This window comes from Podarcis vaucheri (assembly GCF_965113315.1).
Source record: "Podarcis vaucheri genome assembly, chromosome: 9".
Taxonomy (NCBI): Eukaryota; Metazoa; Chordata; class Lepidosauria; order Squamata; family Lacertidae; genus Podarcis; species Podarcis vaucheri.
The window spans coordinates 24,213,809-24,232,785 of record NC_138767.1 but is presented as its reverse complement, the minus strand read 5'-3'; the positions used below and the strand labels follow the sequence as shown (position 1 = coordinate 24,232,785).

Below are 18,977 nucleotides of genomic sequence, written 5' to 3'. Positions count from 1 at the left end.
CAGCCACGGGTGTCCGCTGTTAATATTGGTCCAGCACCTTCTCCAGTTCATATCCAGTGTGACATTTTTTATATATACAAGTAAATCTCCTTTGGCCCCAAGGATATCGAATCTGAAGTTGTTCTGACAACATCCATCAACTCTGTTAGTTTTAATGGGAGCTGAGGTGTGTATGGGGGGGGGGAGGTGGCCAGTAAAGAGGTGCTACAATAATAATAACCAACTTTCAAAGGCGAGAAACAGCTTGATATGTAGCCAAAGAAGTGCCAGTGTTCATCATTTTTGACAAAGAGGAATTTCACTAAGAACAACAAGTTTTGCTTTCCTTAATATCCACTGAGACTCCAAAAGAGAGGGGAGGAATATATAACATGGGGAGTATCCAGTTCTTATGCTTTAACTCAGCTTAAGCCCTTAGTTGGACTCATGGAAAACAATCTTCCCATAACATATTTCACCAAGATTCCTAAGGTGTCTTAGTCTATCTTGTGCACCCAAATCCAAATTTTTGTTTGTTGCTTTGTTTAAAAATAGAAATAGAAACCATACTTCTAAAGCACATTCAAGGCACATCACTTTCCCCAAAGAAGTCTGGGACAACTGACATCAGTCAGGCACATTTGCTGTATTCTTTTTGGTGCCTGCTTTAAAAAAAATAAAAATGTTTAAGCAAGCCTAACTAGACAGATAGATGTTGATGTGTTTTAATGTCTTTTAAATATGTTTAAAATGTTTTAATTACTTGTTTTTAACTAGTCTTTTATTGATAGTTTTATTCGTTCTTGCAAATTGCTTGGAGGCTTTATTACAATCAAGTAGTATATAAATCTTGCTAGCTAAAGCAATTTTCAATAGCAACTAATGTCAGTGTAAAATTAAAATATTAAACCAGTCCACAAATACAGCAGCACACACAAAGTCTGGAAATTCCTGGGTGTGAGGGGAAAAGAGAATTCTGTTTTATCAATTATTTTCTCACTTAATCTGATCTATTAGAAATATAACTGAAACATAACACAACATGTATTGAGAGTTTATGCCTCACATTTTTTACACCAGCTGTTTTTATTTCACTTTAAATCAGCAAAGCTTTTACACCAAGCATTTGGAACTGACCATCCCGAGCAGCAATACCATTAGCCCTGACCACATGTTTTCTATTTGGTGTTTCTGAGGTAAAATCCCCTCATGAGAGTGGGAGAAATGAAAACGTGACTTGCAGGAAATATAAAAATCTGTCTCCCCTTCACCCCAGACTTAAAAGAGGGCATGGATTCATGAGGATATAAAGCAAAAGAAGCCAATACTTTTGTATTTTATTTTTTTAAAGCAAAATGTGGTAGAGTGAGTTTCTAAAAGTTTAGTAAGTCACGAATGATCAGTCAATCAGTTGTGTTGAAGGCAGTGGAACCTGCGTTCTCTGGAAGGCCTCATAAAAACTTGCAGTCCAACTTGCATTAGAAAGGCTATTTGCCTTGACACATTTAATAAGATTTTATCATGACAGTATTCCTAGTAGTGCAGAAGCTCAGTGACAGTTACGTTTTCTTTGGGGGCCCTTCTGGCCAACGCTCCTTCCCCATGAGGGCAAAGCTACTTAGTACTTTACTAGTCATTCCTAGTCACATCCACCAACATCCTTAACTCTGTGTAATAAAAAGGAACAGGAAAGGAAATGTGGCTGGAGGCGTAATCTTGCTGTGAGTGGGATAGCTCTGCTTTGGGATGGCCCAGAAACTGTAGCTGGTGGGGGAAAAATACAGCCGCTTGATTGCTCACTGGGATGGACCATCAACATCACGTGGCACCCCTGTTGAGAAAATGGCACAGGCTGTCAGTTACCTACCAGGTTCAAGGAGTTGGTACTACTGTACAAAGTCCTATATAGCTTGGGACGAGGATATGTAAAAGGTTGCCTCATCCTTAATAACAGTTCCTCACCAGCCTGGAAAAAAGTGACAAGTGGGGTGCTGCGGGGTTCTGTCCTGGGCCTATGGTTGTTCAACATCTTTATAAATGACTTGGATGAAGGACTTGAGGGGATGCTCGTCAAATTTGCAGATGACACCAAACTGGGAGGGGTAGCTAATGCTGCAGAAGGCATTCAGAATTCAAGATGACCTTAACAGATTAAAGAACTGGGCCAAAACTAACAAAATGAATTTTAAATAGGGACAAATGTTAGGTTCTACACTTAGGCAGAAAGCAGCAGCTGCACAAATATAAGATGGGGGACACCTGGCTTACTAGTAGTACATGTGAAAAGGATCTGGGGGGTCTTAGTAGACCACAAGCTTAACACGAGTCAACGATGCAGCAGCGAAAGCAAAACAAAACCACTAATTCTATTCTAGGCTGCATCAAGGGAAGTCATAGTCCTGGTCTATTCTGCCTTGGTCAGAACACACCTAGAGTACAGTGTCCAGTTCTGGGTGCCACAATTTAAGAAGGATATTGACAAGCTGGGATGTGTACAGAAGAGGGTGAGCAAGATTATCAAAGGTCTGGAAACCAAACCATATTAGGAATGGTTGAAGGAGTGGGGTATGTTTAGCCTGGAAAAGAGAAGACTGAGACGAGATATGATAACCATCTTCAAATATCTCAAGGGCTGTCACATGAAAGAAGTGGCAAGCTTCTTTCCTTCTGCTCTGGAAACTAGAACCTGAACCAGTAGCTTTAAGTTACAAGAAAGGAGAATCGAACTAAATATTAGGAAGAACTTTCTGACACTAAGAGCTGTTTGACAATGGAACAGACTCCTTTGGAAGGAGGTGAACTCTCCTTCCTTGAGCAGAGTTTAGAGGGCCATCTGTCATGGATGCTTTAGTTGGAATTCTTGCATTGCAGGAGTTTGGACTTCTCCCCTGACCGCATTTCAGGAAAGCTTCAAGTGGACTGTAAAAACTTCAAAAGTCAACAGAAAGTAGGACAATAAAGTTTAGTTTCTTCATGAACCAGAGCCATTAGTGTCGTGGCACCAGTAATTTGGAAGGCTTATTGAAATCAGACTGGCACATATCATTCTGATATTTTTGTCACCTGCTGAAAACTGTTTTGCTTCCAAAAGGGGGGGGGGGAATAGTTTTGCTTCACCAAGTGTTTTTAGTTAATTAACTGGATTCAGTCCTCGTCTTTTGTTCTGTATTTTACAAGTTTAGCATTTTACGATTGTTTCATGATTTTATTGTACACCCCACTGTGTTTTTATAAGTTGGAGGTTGTAATTATTCTTACAAATATATTAAAAATAAAAACCCTCAGCTTCCCATTAGGAGGCTTCTCAACAATAAAGAGTTCTTCCATTCACCCAAGCTCTTCAAGTTTGTTTCTTGAAGCAGCAAACTACCATGGTACTTATGACTTGAAAGATACATATTCATATAAACCAATGAAGAATGTCCCTTGAGGGCGCCAGTCCTCCGATTAGGCAGAGAGAAGAAGCAGGCAACTGATTTTCAGTGTCCTGGAAAGGCAGCACTTTAATTCATTATAACTGTATTTTTACTTCCGGGGAAAGGATCTTGAAGATTTTCTGCTTCAAGTGCCAAAATAGCTGGACTGGTATTGGGTAGTTACAGGTAGATAGCCGTGTTGGTCTGCCGTAGTCGAAACAAAATAAAAAAAAAATTCTTCCAGCAGCACCTTAGAGACCAACTAAGTTTGTTATTGGTATGAGCTTTCATGTGTGTGCATGAAGAAGTGTATTTGAAGAAGTGTGCATGCACACGAAAGCTCATACCAAGAACAAACTTAGGTGCTACTGGAAGGAATTTTTTAATATGGTATTGGTATGGTCTTTGACTTGTGGGGAGCAATCTGCTGTTTCTGCATTCAGCAGCAAAATATTTTCGGCCAGTCCTGTTGAAGAAGTCCTCCAGTGTGTCTCTCAGGGAGTAGAGTATTTTATTGTACCTAACAAAACATTTTCATCACAGACAGCACTTCCAGTTTGTCACTATTTTCAATTCAATTGCTTACCAGCAAATTCAAGTTGTTTGGGAGCTCTTCCACAAGAAACCTGCTTCCATAAAAGATCCAACTTTTGCAACATGGAAAATGATGGAGAAATGTGGGACAATGCTTGATGCCATTTTTAACTCCCCACAAACAAATCAGAAAGGCTGCTCACATAATAGCCATTGTCACCTAGCATCCTTGCTGACGAATGCTCAATAAACAGGCCTGGAAGCCCCCACAGTATGTCACTGAGAGCACGATCCTATGCATGTTTACTAAGAAGTAAGTAACTGAGTGGCACTTACTTCAGGTTACTTGCATTTAGAATAGCAGCCCAAGTCCCTGAGGGGGGGGGGATCATCTTAGCCAGTGCTTGGAAGGTCCCTGTACTGTGTTACTGCCTAGAATGATGTCTGAACTGACTCATTCCACGGCAGAAAGTGATCCATTGACATTTGGATGTCATTGATGGAACCTGATGAAAAGCATCAAGTGAGGAAGAACTGTTATCCTACTCTTCGTCATTAAGTAAAACAAAATGAGGAAAGCTGTCATTCCAGTGAGTCCCATCTAGAAAATCACCCCAATCAGTCTGTCTCACTGTTTCGTGAGTGGTGCCAAAAGTAGATTGATGGATGATTTTGTTTATAAAATTATAAAAAGATTTACTTGATTTAGACTCCTTATGTCTGAACCGGGACAAAAACTTTAGCCTTTTTAAAAAAAATTATTCATTCAGTTCTCTGTATTTCAGTAATGGGAAGAAGCTCTTGGTTCTTTTCCGAATCCTGGAGTTGACAGATCAGTCAAAAGCCATACTTTTCAAGCCATGCACCTCAGAAGACTCCATGACCTTCAAAAGGCTGCAAGGGAAAAGAAGGAATGCAGGGCACTATTCCACGTTCAGCGACAGAAGCAAAGAAGTCATCCTGGTTGGCTTATCTTTGGTAGTTTGGGTAGAAGATGACAGACATGCTCATCGGATTTTTGGAAGTTGCTGTGCATTTGGACATCATAAAGTGCTCTTACAATGTCAGCGCCATGTGGTAAAACTATTTGAATGTGCCATTGCATGGTGAAAAACTGCTCTGATGCTCACTGGGCTACTGGGTTTGCTTTAGAATGATGATAAATACCAGCTTCCTCTAAGAGATTTGAACAATTTATTCCCCCATGAGGAACTGAATGGTAAAGTCATCCAGTGCTGTGTATATCATATAACACATCAGGCCTGTCCAGGCTTCAAGTTCTGATATGGTTCTGCTGAAATGGAGTAAAACAAGCATCTTGAGATTTCACTCGTAACCACAAGTGTTATTTCTGATTTTTTCCAATTTCATAGCCCAAGAACAGAAGATCAACTACAGTCTATTCTTATCTCTAGCCTCAAGCTATCCCTTGAGCTCCATGGCGGAGCAGTGATTAGACCCTGGCCGTAATATCCTGTCAACTGCACCACAATACAGTGGAATTTGCATTCAGCCAAGCGGTGCTACGATTGCACAGCCCTGGATTGCAAGCTTGCCCATAGCTACATGTCGTTAAATCCAGGAATAAAACTTGTTCTGCCTTCAGGGAAACAACTATCTCAACGAATAACTTGCTGCTCAATTTATCAGCCTACCCAAACACAGAAGACCAGGTTGAACATACTGGGATTTAGACATGTGTTCTTAAGGAGTTTTGAACTCCAAAACTTGCACTTGGATCACTAATCCACCCACTCCAATTTACATGCATTGTGTAGGATTTTTACATTCCAGTTATAGCAATTGCAGGCCTTCCAAACAATTGCATTGCCAAAGAAATCCACATTGGTTTGTAAAGTAATTTCCATGTTTTATTCTTTTTCAACGTTGCATTTGCAATGGCTTGGAACTGTATAATGTATAGGGAAAACATCCTCATACTGGGGTCATTAGAAAGCTTTAAATATTTTTTTAACATATCTGGGTCAAATATTATGATCTAAATCTCCAGTGAGTATTGGAATATAGGGAAGTCAAGAATTTACGGCGGATATTAGTGTTTACTCTACATCACTGTTTATTTTGGGTGAATGTCCGCAAACATATATCCAATAGAACAACTCAATATGAACTCAAAAAGGTGATCCTAGAGCTTTAATGGACCCTTTGGTTAAAAAAAATATGCAATATACAGACTTAATACAAATAATGCCGATTCCACAGGATGTAAGCCCAGTGGCCTCATACATAAGAAAAATGGGAAACTGTCTTATATTGAGTCAGTTTACTGGTCTATCTAGTTCAGCATTTCCTATGCTGAGTGACAATGGCTCTGGAGGGGTTTTTCAGATAGGTGTCTCTCCCAGCCCTTTGAAGCAAGAGATTTTTCCAGTCTGTATTTGGAAGCCAGGGAATTAAGGTGGAACATTCCACATGCAAAACAGCTGCTTTCCCACTGAACCAGAGTCCTTTCTTGCTATAATGGTCCCTCATACCAAGAGTAAAGGAAGCTGCTGGTTCATCTAACTCTGGAAGGTCTTTCCCAGACCTCCATGAAAATGCCAGTGATTGCCCTTCTGCCACAAAGCTGTCCCCCTTCCCTAATTGTCTATGCCCCCCCCCCAGATGTCCTTTTTATTGCACATTCATGGTGATTTGTGTTCATGATGCTGTTGGGGCAGGGACATGTGATCCCTCTTTTGATGTCACTTGTGCCTGCAAAAGGTTTGGGGTGGTCACACTGCTTCTCTTCTGATCAGTGCATATCCCGTAACGTCCTGCTGAAATCCCATAACTTTTCATACCACAAATGTTCTGGCTTATTCTCGCCCTGCTTTTGTTGCACTATAGCCTCTCTGGACATCAATAATGTGGTAGCATCGGGGAAGCATCATGGAGCAAACTAAAGCAGAACAAAATCTGCCCCATCCACTATTATTGTGTCAAGAATATGCTGCGGAATACAGCCCAGAAGAGCCCTGCACAAAAACTTAACAGTGAAAGAAGGGAAGGCAGATGAGATTGGGCAGAATGGCTAGGTAGAAAGAATTCACCAAAGGGGTTCGAGTGAGATTCTTCATTGAAATCAGTGACTGCTTATTTTGAGTCATCCCAAAGGTGCTTAAGGTCATTGCCTGGTACAGAGTTGTTGGACTTTGGGTCTCCAAATGTTGCTAGACTACAACTTACATCATCCCCAGCTGGTAATCTAACTCCTCGGAGATGAAGGGAGTTGTAGTCCAAAAACATTTGGGGACCAAAGGTTGAACAACTCTGGCCTAGCAAAGCCAGTTTGCTTGGTTGACAATCCACTTGCAACCACTAAATTCCTTTGCTCAAACTGAGCAGGGAAGAAAATAAATTGAAAAGCATAACCACTCATTATTTTTCAGAGATCTATGGCAATCCAGAGTGGAAGCTTCCCAGATCACACACAAGGAAGTTTAAAGAGAAACTTAGCATTGAAGATAGTAAAATAAATAAACAAAATCGCAAGGCATGTCAGAAAATAAGAAAATACAGTATACTGAGGACAAGGTGGCATTACTGGCTGCTAAACTTTGCGGTCAGCAAATATCTCAAATTTTCTGGAGGGTTAGCTACAAGGGGAAAAAACAAGATCAGTTCTCATGTAGTGTTTGTACAATTGCCTTCTATATTTGTGAACCAAAATCATGACTCACTAACCATATTACAAAGAATAATGTTTACAACTTACCTCGAACATAACACATGGAAGATGCATTGACTTCAGTAGACCCTACTTGTATATAATGGCTGGGATCAAAGGTGCTACTTTGAGTGGGCTCAAAGCCTTGGCATTTACCAGAAGGATGTTTGGTTTTTCTGTCCTCCTTATATAGCAGACCACCATGCTATGCTGCAGACTTTTTTGGAAACTCTCCTTGGTTTGAAAAGTAATTTGCCATGTAGAATGAAGAAATACTGATTGAAAAACACATGGTTGTAGGAAAGTAGTTGTGCAGTTCTTTTGGATCTAGGCCAATGTTTTTAGGGTATTAGATTTCTGCTCCCTTCCTCCTAGCAAGCTTTGAATTGCATTCATTTCCTATTGTGTAGCAGAAGTGGAACTTTGATTTCAAAAGGAGTGCACAGTCTACATTCTGTTTCCATTATCGGATGCTATCAGTGTTTCCCATAATTTTATGAAACAAAGGGGTAAGCATCTGCAAATGGCCCTACATCAATTGATGTCATTTTGTTTCCCACCAGAGAGTGTGAAATGCACGAGGGCACATCTTAAATTGTTTATTGTGGCATTATCTCTGGCTATATCAGAGTGCCTGTATGCAATGAAGTTCTAAAGAGCTGGAATGCATGGGAACCAAGAATCAAAGAGAGTGAAGATATGGGCGGCAACACAGCTTATCTAGAAGATATATCCCACAGTCAAAAAGGTACAGTTCTTCTGGACATATTTCTATTTCCCAATTAAACATTAACTATAACAACCATTGTGACATAGTTTCCTATATACATAGAAACGTAAGGCTGTCATCATAGTGCAGTTTGTGTGGCTGCCAATAGGGGTCTAAGGAAATGCCAGCATGACAGCAGTATGGCAGGCAGGTGCATGAGTAAATGGCACAAGTGACAGGCCACCTAGGTAAGTGTCTAACAGACATAGAAGGTGCTTCAGGGAGCAGTTTGGCAAGCCATTTTCTGAAGTGCCTTCTCCTTTAAAACAGGTGGGGCTTGGGAAGAGCTGTGAAGGGAGGAGCAAGCTTGGGGTAGGTGAGGGGGTGGGTAAGATGTAAAGGGAAGGGAGTTTGGTCATGTCTAAAGCAATGAGATGGTGACAGCAGTCATGAAATTAAAAGACACCTGCTTCTTGGGAGAAAAGCAATGACAAACCTAGACATCTTAAAAAGCAGAGACATCACCTTGCCATCAAAGGTCCCTATAGTTAAAGCTATGGTTTCCCCAGTAGTGATGTATGGAAGTGAGAGCTGGACCATAAAGAAGGCTGATCGCCGAAGAATTGATTCTTTTGAATTATGGTGCTGGAGGAGACTCTTGAGAGTCCTGTGGACTGCAAGAAGATCAAACCTATCCATTATTAAGGAAATTAGCCCTGAGTGCTCACTGGAAGCACAGATCCTGAAGCTGAAGCTCCAATATTTTGGCCACCTCATGAGAAGAGAAGACTCCCTGGAAAAGACCCTGATGTCTTTCGATTGAGGGCACAAGGAGAAGGGGACGACAGAGGTTGAGATGGTTGGACAGTGTTGTCGAAGCTATCAGCATGAGTTTGACCAAACTGCGGGAGGCAGTGGAAGACAGGAGTGCCTGGTGTGCTCTGGTCCATGGGGTCACAAAGAGTCAGACATGACTAAACGACTAAACAACAACAAAGTGACAGGGGGTTGGCCATGTGGGGAGGAAAGTGGGTTTGGTAACTGTGGGCAGGTGGGGTTGATGAGCAGAGCAAGCAGGGGTGGCAGCCCTTAGTAATACTGTAGATATGTAAGAAAACATTTTCGAGATGTTGACTGGGTACAACTATATAAACATAAAACAAGATTCCCAACATACCCTCCAACATTTCTTCGATGAAAATAGGGACGCCCTATTTAATAATAACAATAACTATATTTTATACCCCACCCATCTAACTGGGTTGCCCCACTCTGGGCAGCTTCCAACATATATAAAAACATAATATAACATTAAACATTTTAAAACTTCCCTATACAGGGCTACCTACAGATATAGTCTGTATACTTACTCATCTTCTTGGCTCAGGGGTCACATGACTCCATACCCTCTAACATTTCTTTGATGAAAATAGGGACATCCTAAGGAAAAGTGCTCCCTCGGCCTATAGAGTGAGATGAGCGCACAACCCCAGAGTCGTCCATGACAGGACCTAATGGTCAGGGGTACCTTTACCTTTTAAGGAAAAGTGGGACTTTTTAGAATCTAAGGGATTTAAGGATTCCTCATGCATTGAATTAAAATATCAACAGGATCCTCCTTGCACTCTTTTTAGAATGCCCAGCTTTACTTATGAGTTGCTACTACTTTTGACAGTACAGTGGTACCTCGGGTTAAGAACTTAATTCGTTCTGGAGGTCTGTTCTTAACCTGAAACTGTTCTTAACCTGAAGGATCACTTTAGCTAATAGGGCCTCCTGCTGCCGCTGCGCCGCCACTGCACAATTTCTGTTCTCATCCTGAAGCAAAGTTCTTAACCTGAGGTATTATTTCTGGGTTAGTGGAGTCTGTAACCTGAAGTGTATGTAACCCGAGGTACCACTGTACAGGTAACTGACAACTTACACACATTTAACTTGTGCACATTCAGCTTTATGCACTTGGCAAATTTAAATAAAAAAGGTGGGGTGGGCATCTGGGGGAAAGGAACTTTGACAATCCCATTTGCCAATCCACTCAGTGTATTTTGACTGTATTCATCCTCACTTTTGACTTTCAGGCATCTCTTGAAGACTTTTTTTAATGCCATCAGGTCTACGCAGTTGTTTTAAGTGTTCTTGACTGGCCAGTCCTTTAAATGATTGTTTTCTACTGCTTTTAATAGTGGTTTATATTGTATTGTTCACATATTGTTGGGTGCAAGCCTTATATTTTTTAATATGGTGGCACACAGTGCCATATTTCTAGAAAAAGAGGTGCTGGAACTCGCCATGAATGCCTCCCCTGTTCTCTTATAATGGCAATGGTGCTCACCTGAGAGGCACCAGAACTGAGTTCCTGTGAGCTGCAGCTGAAAGAAAGCCCTGGTAGCACAGAATATAAATACATTTATAAAGAAGTAAATGAAATGGAAGCAGTAGAAGCAATCAAGAAGATGGCTTCACTTGCTGAAGCATCAAATAAGTCCTTGGTCAGGGTGAACCCTGCCCCAAGTATCTACAAGCACTGCTGGTTGGGTTAAAGAGTTTCCCCAGTGTTTCCTTCATTTCCTTGAACAGCCCTCTTCCCCCAATAATCACCTGAATGTTAAAGCAAAATTCTTAATTGTCCTTAACTTGCTGTGAATGGGAGAAAAGAAGCTTTCAGCTAGTTGCATCAGTACCTGTGAAACAGGCATATGCTGCCACCTTGGGGAAGACTCCTTCCCTGAAGTTGAAGAAGCCTTGAGCGTTGTCACATAAATCAACTTCAGGTTCTGCTTGTCATATCCCCACAGGAAGAAAGGTTTCTTAAATCCTTCTACTCATGCGGTCATAAGACCTTCCAGATGTCATGCACATTACGATGCTCATTGTGGATAACTGCCATTGTTCTGAGTTGGAGAAGTACAGTCTGATAATGTGTCGTTTCACCTTGCCTGCTTTAATGTGATATTATTTTGCTTTGCAAGCTAATAAAATGGAACGGTCCAAGGGTCTATGCTAACCTTCCCCAACCTGGTGCCCTCCACATGTTTGGGGCTACAGCTACCATCATCTCTGACCATTGGCCATACTGGCTGAGGATGATGTGAGCTTGTAGTCCAAAACACATGAAGTGCATCGTAACAGGAGAGTCTGGCCTATGCTGTTTTCTATAAGAGAGAGAACTTAATTCAAAGATTCATAGAATAGTTTTATCCAGCTTTTCTCTCTGAACTTAGCTGCTCTTGGGGGTTTCAGACCATGTTTTCTAGAAGGCATACACAGCAACCTACGGGACCGCCTCTCCTGGCATACCCTGTGAAGGACCTTAAGGTCCACAAATAACAACACTTTGGAGGTCCCAAGCCGCAAGGTGGTTAGATTGGTCTCAACTAGGGCTAGGGCCTTTTCAGTACTGGCCCCGACTTGGTGGAACGCTCTGTCACAAGAGACCAGGGCCCTGCGGGATTTGACATCTTTCCGCAGGGCTTGCAAGACAGAGCTGTTCCGCCTGGCCTTTGGTTTGGACTCAGTCTGCCCCTTATTTTACCCTCCCCTTATGGTTTTGATTTATGGGCTACTAATAAAATGAGGCTACATTTTAAATTGTATTTTAACCTGTATTTTAATTAACTGTTTTTTCTTCTTCTTTTACGTTTTATTGTAATTTTATTGGTGTTAGGTCAGAACCTGAGCCTGGGGCTGGCCAGGGAGGGCAGGGTATAAATAAAAAAATATTATTATTATCATTATAACACTCATGCTCATGTAACCGCATGCTGAACACCCCAAATAACTCAACTAGGAAGGCAATAGAAATTCAGAGATTACTATTAACTGGTAATTATTAATACACTAGCAAATGCTCATCACTATGATGGCTGGACTGATCAGATGGAGGGTTTGAATATTGCAAATACCACAGAAGATGGTGCGAACACTCTTGTGGATACCCTGAAAGTGAGACAGCAAGAGGTTTTTGCCTTACTGCAGCACTGGTCCCAAGTACAGTGTTTTCCTTTTAATTATAGGAATTCATGGCAACCGTCCAGTTAATCGTTCAGGTGCCCTCAGGGACACATAGAATCATAGAATCATAGAGTTGGGATAGACCACAAGGGCCATCGAGTCCAACCCCCTGCCAAGCAGGAAACACCATCAGAGCACTCCTGACATATGGTTGTCAAGCCTCTGCTTAAAGAACTCCAAAGAAGGAGACTCCACCACACTCCTTGGCAGCAAATTCCACAACTGGAGTTGAGCCTGTTCACTGTCCATGATGATCCCAGCCATCAAGCCTCCCCATTCCTGCATTCTCTTCCTTAGTCAAAGAAGAGCCCGAAATAATTTTAGGAAAGGAAGATGAAATATTGACAAATGACTGTTGTACCGGTAGACAAAGAACAAATAGGTAGACAAGGGTCTACAATAAAATATTGTCATGTGGAATACTCTCGTTGAAAGTTTCAGCAGCAAATGATCCATGGCCTTTTCTAGTATACTCCATTGCATTCTCCTTCCTCCTTAGTTTTCCATCCAATAGTCAGTGTTCTGTGGCTATCGAGCATGCTCAGTCTCCATTGAGCTGGTTTGTTATTGTTTACCACCCTTAGGGCCCTGCTCCCTAAAAATACTTCTGTACATCTGTAAATCTTGGAGTGCCTATCTTAGATGGTGCTGTTTGGGCTACATTAGGACCCACCCTTGGAAAATGAATTCGCCAGAGCTTGCCACTGTGTGTTTATGATGCTTAGAAACTACCCAAGGCATAATGGCAGGAAGGAAAAGGGAGATAGCAGAAATGTAAAAGGAAACAACAGCTGCCTTATACAACGTAGTAGCCATCCCAAACAATAAGGCAATTGAACAAAGCAATTTTTTCGTGACAAACCTCTTCTTATGAGCTTTGGGTGAAAGCAAACAGAAAATTGCAATCCTGCTGAACAACTAGAAGGAAGTAAAGTGTCAAGGCAGGTTATTGGGGCATTTCTTATCAGCTATAAATGAGGATCGCTCTGTAACCGATTAACCTGAGTAAAGAGTCCGTGTCAGTCTCACTGTGGTACAATAGCAAGATTCAAAGTACAAGCTGCCCATCAAAGACAAAGGCTCTTAAAGAGAGAAAGTGGCCAGAGAAAGACCTTTAGGACACAGTAAGGTAAGCAAAAACTGGAGCACTGCCTGAAGCTCAGAATGTTGTTTGATGCAGTTAGATGAAGGTAGAAATTCTTCGTGCCATATATAAACAAACACTAATATACAAGACTCAGCAACCATGGATTGCGGCAGCAATCTCAGCTCACAGGTAGCTCCTGCTATATTTTTGTTTTAAATCCAGGGCAGAGTACTTCTAGTCTGCAGACCAAATGTGGCTGTTTCCCTAGGTCATGTTCCTTACTGGATCTGCTACACAGTTCTTTTGCCTGGCTGTAATGTGTATTTGAACCATAATAAGAACTTTTACCTGCTGGGATGGATAGATGCGCATGTATGGGAAAGGGATTCAGGAACTGCAGGCTTTTAAACAATAACAACAATAATTTTCATGTTATTAAGAAACAAAATAAGCCATAGATAAAAAGCAACCCCCGTGCAAAACAGTTGTTGCCTATATAAAACTACGGCTGTTTTCATTCCTAACAGAAGGAGCAGTTGCTGAAAGAGACATTTCTTCTACAGGTACTTATGAATGTAAGAAGAACCTGCTGAATCAAGAGCAACATCCTTTTCAGAGCCAGTGTGGTGTAGTGGTTAAGAGCGGTAGATTCGGAATCTGGTGAACCCGGGTTCGGTTCCCCGCTTCTCCATATGCAGCTGCTGGGTGACCTTGGGCCAGTCACACTTCTTTGAAGTCTCTCAGCCCCACTCATCTCTCAGAGTGTTTGTTGTGGGGGAGGAAGGGAAAGGAGATTGTTAGCTGCTTTGAGACTCCTTAGGGTAGTGATAAAGCGGGATATCAAATCCAAACTCCTCCTCCTCCTCTTCTTCTTCTTCTTCTTCTTCTTCTTCTTCTTCTTCTTCTTCTCCTCACAGTAGTCAAACAGATGCTTCTTAAAAAACCTCAAAGCAAAATTTAGTGCAACAGCACTCTGCCCACTTGTGACTCCCAGCAACTGACGTACCTCAAACCTTCCTTTGCCTGGCCACCCAAACTGTGCCCAGTCTATACTTACAGTAGTTATTGCAGGAGAACATTGTTACTTTTGGAAGAGCCAAGACCCGATGGAAGAGCATTTGCCTCACATGCCCATTCAGGGGCATGTGAGGCAAAAGGGGAGGGGAAAGAATCCAGTACTACAGGGTTCCATACAAGCGATCTCCAGGAAGGGCTAGAAATGTCCCCCGTCTGAAACCAGTCAGCGTGGACAACACTAGACGTATCAATGGTCTGGCTCACTACAAGGCAGCTTCCTATTTTGCCAAGCATTATTAATTCTCTTTTCTGTTTCCAGGGATTTGTAGGAGGGAAAGCACAATGTCCGACGACAACAAGATGACGCTCAACCTCCTCTTGCTTGGGAAGACACAGAGTGGCAAAAGTGCTACAGGAAACACCCTTCTAGGCAGCAGAGACTTTGCCAGTTTTCTTTCCCCATCCTCCGTGACCACATCTTGCAGTCTAGGCCGCAGCTGTCCCATTTTGGGCTTTGCCCGTCGCCGAGGCAGTGAGCTCACTGTGCAGGTCCAAGTGCTGGACACTCCTGGCTACCCTCACAGCAGCCTGAGCAGAGAGCAAGTGAAGACCGAGGTGAGAAGTGCTTTAGTCCGGCACTTTGGAGAGAAAGGCCTTCACTTGGCCTTGTTGGTCCTCAGGGCCGATGTTCCACTGTGTGAGGAGGAAGAGGACACTACAATTCAGCTAGCCCAGGTAAACTGTGTATCGGTAAGCATATCCAGTAGAATGGCATATCAAGATTTAACTGAAAGAGCAACGTCACATTTCCATGCAATTCTCTGCGTCCAGGAAACATGAGCTTAAAAGTATTACTCAAATGTGTATGTTAAGATGCTGGGAAAGAACTTTAAACCAACAAGGTGGGTTGGCTTCTGCCTGGTGTGCAATGATGCTTTGCTGATTCACCAGATGACAGATGGCTGAGTGACAAGTGCCCACGTTGCATTCAGAAGGCTCCAGGTGTCCTTCCTGACATCTTCAGTTAAAAGGAGCAGGTAGAGGATACTGGGAAGACCTCTTCCCAAGAACCTAATGAGCTGCTGCCAGTCAGAGACAACAACAACAACAACAACAACAACAACAACAACAACAACTACTACTACTACTACTTATTATTTGTACCCCACCCATCTGGCTGGGTTTCCCAAGCCACTCTGGGCAGCTCCCAACAGTACAAACACTATTCTTACAGCTTTTCATGTGTTCTGTGTTGCCTGAAAAGCCATTGATGGGACAATCCTATATTGGGACAATCATGCATTCAGGCGTGAATATATGCATTCAATCCTAAATTAGCACACAGGCCAACTCATCACTTTGATGTTAAGGTGGGGGAAGCAAATAGGAAGCTAATTTTAGTAAGAAGGCAGAGAGCATTAATGCCTACTGTTCCTCTTCCGTTATCATAATTATGGTCCATAGTTGATGTAATATTTGGCTAATTATTCATTTTCCTAAAAGTCCAGATGCTATGATTTCATTGTTCATAAAATAAATGGGGCAAGAAAGCTGATGTCGTCCTAGGCAAATAAGTGTATCCCTAAGAACATTGTTTATACATCACAGTGAGTGTTCCTCAATACCATTATAGCTATGACCGCTCAGTAACCACAGAATGGAGTTCCTGAGTTGTACAGAATATTGAATCCAACCACAAACTGTTCCCATTATGTCAGGATTTGATGATTAGTTAGTCCAACCCCATTGCATTGCTTTTTATTGTGTTTTATGTTGTTGGTCTTTGTAAAATTATTGTTTTTCTACGCGTCGGAAGCTTCCCTAATTTCGTAGAAGGATGGCACAGAAATTCATATACAGAATAAGCCACCCCTTTTCTCAGTGCAGGACCAAGGAGGGATGCAACTACAGCATCCGTGTAGCCATTCAGCCTCTGCGTAAATACCTCCGGGGGCTGAAAGCCAGCATTCAGCCACTGCGCAGTTAATTTAAAATTGCACCCAAAACATCAGGGCTAAAAATCATACTCCTTGGAAGTGGTTATTTAAATGCACTGCTTGCTGTTGTCCTTCTCCCTTCCTCCTGTTTCTCTAAGGGCTCTTCCAGACATCCCTTGCATTGTGCATTCCTGATTATTTGTGCTCCTAATGCCATCATTGGGACAACCCAACTTTAATACAGTTTTCCACTTGCAAATGTTTTGGGGTGGCCACACTGCTTCACTTCCAGTCAATGCATATCCTATAAAACCCTGCAACTTCTTAAAGATCACAAATGTTCTGGGTTTTGTCCCAATGTTGTTCCACTCTAGCAGCAGATAGCAATAACATGGACACATTGGGTCAGCATTGCAGAACAAAGTACAGTGGTACCTCGGTTTAAGAACTTAATTCGTTCCAGAGGTCTGTTCTTAACCTGAAACTGTTCTTAACCTGAAGCACCACTTTAGCTAATGGGGCCTCCTGCTGCCGCCGCGTGATTTCTGTTCTCATCCTGAAGCAAAGTTCTTAACCTGAGGTATTATTTCTGGGTTAGCGGAGTCTGTAACCTGAAGTGTATGTAACCTGAAGCGTATGTAACCCAAGGTACCACTGTAAAGCTGAATAAATCCACCACCGATGCGCTATTATGGTGACAATGCTGCAGAATACATCCACAAGAATCTCGAGGAACCCCACGACAGGATCTTCCCCCTCCTATGGCCATGGGTTGCCCAAACAAGTTAAAGGGTGTTCAAAGAAATGACAGGAGACTGTCTGCAGAATGAGGCAGTTGTAAAAGTTGTTCAGGATGCATTTAAATCATGTTTTCTGGGCTTGCAAATCTGTTCAGAACTGGGTATGGGGCCCCAGCAAGTCACCCACAGAAAAAGAAATTTGTGGTACCCAGCCTGTCTCTGATTCTGGGTACTACACAAGTTGAGCTTGGGACAGTGCCACTTAGGAACAGGACCGCCTCTCCTGGTATGTCCCACGGAGGACCTTATGGTCTTCAGATAAAAACATCTTGGCCACAGGGAGGTTAGGCTGGCCTCAACAAGAGCCAGGGCTTTTTCGGCCATGGCCCCGATCTGGTGGAACACTCTGTCACAAGAGACTAGGGCCCTGCGGGACTTGACATCTTTCCGCAGGGCCTGTAAGATGGAGCTGTTCTGCCAAGCCTTTGGCCAAGGCACAGTCTGACCCCCTCTCCCCTTCTGTAATCCTCATAGAACTCTAGCCCAATTGTTACCATTAATTTGATTCTGAATTGATTTTAGAATGCATTTTAATTAATTGACTGTGTGATTTTATGTACACTACACTATTTTTACTTGTTGTTAGCCGCTCTGAGCCCGGCTTTGGCCGGGGAGGGCGGGATATACGGTAAATAAAATTATTATTATTATTATTATTATTATTATTATTATTATTATTATTATAGCATCAAGGAATTTCATTAATTCAGGCTCTGAAAGTTTTAAAACCTTTGGGCATCATCTTCCTTTTTACGGTGACTGCTTGGTTCTCAACTGTATTATTTTCAGCCACCAAACGTGCTTTGCAACCCCTAATTAAATGATGTGTTTTGATCCCTGAACATACATATGGACTGTGCCAAGAATCCAGGCTTAACTTTGTATATCTAGCCTCACAAGTAGAACAAATTATCATCCTTTTTGCCTTTATGGGTTTGGTGAGCTCTAGGCGCTGACAATTCTAACACAGTACACAGTCCTTGAGCTGGGATTATTCTGGCAATTGTTACTGAATTGCAACCTCCAATTCAGCCACAAGATGGCAAATTGACTGCCACTCCTCAGCAGGTCCTGTTGTAAATGGACAACATGGATGCCATTGAAACAAGTGATTCCCCCAAAGTCAATGCATCATATTTATTCATTTATTCCAAGGAGCTCAAGCCTACACTTCTCAACACTTAAGCCATTCAGGCAACTGGCAACCCACTATAAATTCATCTTTTATATAGACCGATTGAATTGAAGTCAACTTCCAAAGGAAGATTGCTCATAAGGATTTCCCCACTATAGGAAAGAAAAGCCTCATTGCAGAGCCAAGCCAATGCATTGCTCTTTGATGAAATAATGTATGAAATAAATGTATTAAGGAACTTTCTCTCTCTCTCTTTTAGGAACTCTTGGGTCCTAACTGGAAAAGTTATACTGTCATCTGTCTTACTCATTCTGACCAGATTGAAAAGGCCAGATTCACTACAGAACAGTATTTGCATTCTGCCACAGACACACTTCATAAACTCCTGCAGTCAGTGGAGCAAAAGTACATTTTTGTAGGCAATCACGAACAGCCTCTGAAACAGGAACACCTAGAAGTTTTAAGGAAAATTATGGAGTTTTTGAAGCAAAACAGTTACCAGACCCTTGTATTTAAACAAATGATATAAACTTAAGCAGCTGATTTACTTTCAGCTTGCTTTTGTGTCTTGTCTTTTAACTTTAAAGCTCATTATGCATCTCGTGAACTGCCCTGAGACCCAAGGGTATAGGGCGGTATACAGATTTAATAAATAATAATAAATATTACTTTTTGTATCTTT

The 18,977-nt window shown here is 42.0% G+C and overlaps 1 protein-coding gene and 1 long non-coding RNA gene across 3 annotated transcripts in view; both read left to right on the top strand.

Annotated features, from left to right (window-relative positions):
* LOC309540559 overlaps positions 1 to 8,297 on the top strand; it is a 41,139-nt gene extending 32,842 nt beyond the window's left edge. The window contains exon 3 of the long non-coding RNA XR_014223351.1: positions 8,163 to 8,297. This is a non-coding gene — a long non-coding RNA (uncharacterized lncRNA). The remainder of the gene's footprint in view (positions 1 to 8,162) is intronic.
* A 195-nt stretch (positions 8,298 to 8,492) lies between these two features.
* On the top strand, positions 8,493 to 18,961 carry GIMD1 (GIMAP family P-loop NTPase domain containing 1). 2 transcript variants are annotated; one of them, XM_082237097.1, is made up of 3 exons: positions 8,493 to 8,556; positions 14,743 to 15,158; positions 18,555 to 18,961. In XM_082237097.1, exons 1-3 carry the CDS (start codon positions 8,532 to 8,534, stop codon positions 18,822 to 18,824), a joined length of 711 nt encoding a protein of 236 aa, XP_082093223.1. In that variant the 5' UTR covers positions 8,493 to 8,531; the 3' UTR covers positions 18,825 to 18,961. The 2 variants fall into 2 exon arrangements, with proteins under 2 accessions (XP_082093223.1, XP_082093224.1); XM_082237098.1 differs by lacking the exon at positions 8,493 to 8,556 and adding an exon at positions 13,350 to 13,448.
* The last annotated feature ends 16 nt before the right edge of the window (positions 18,962 to 18,977 follow it).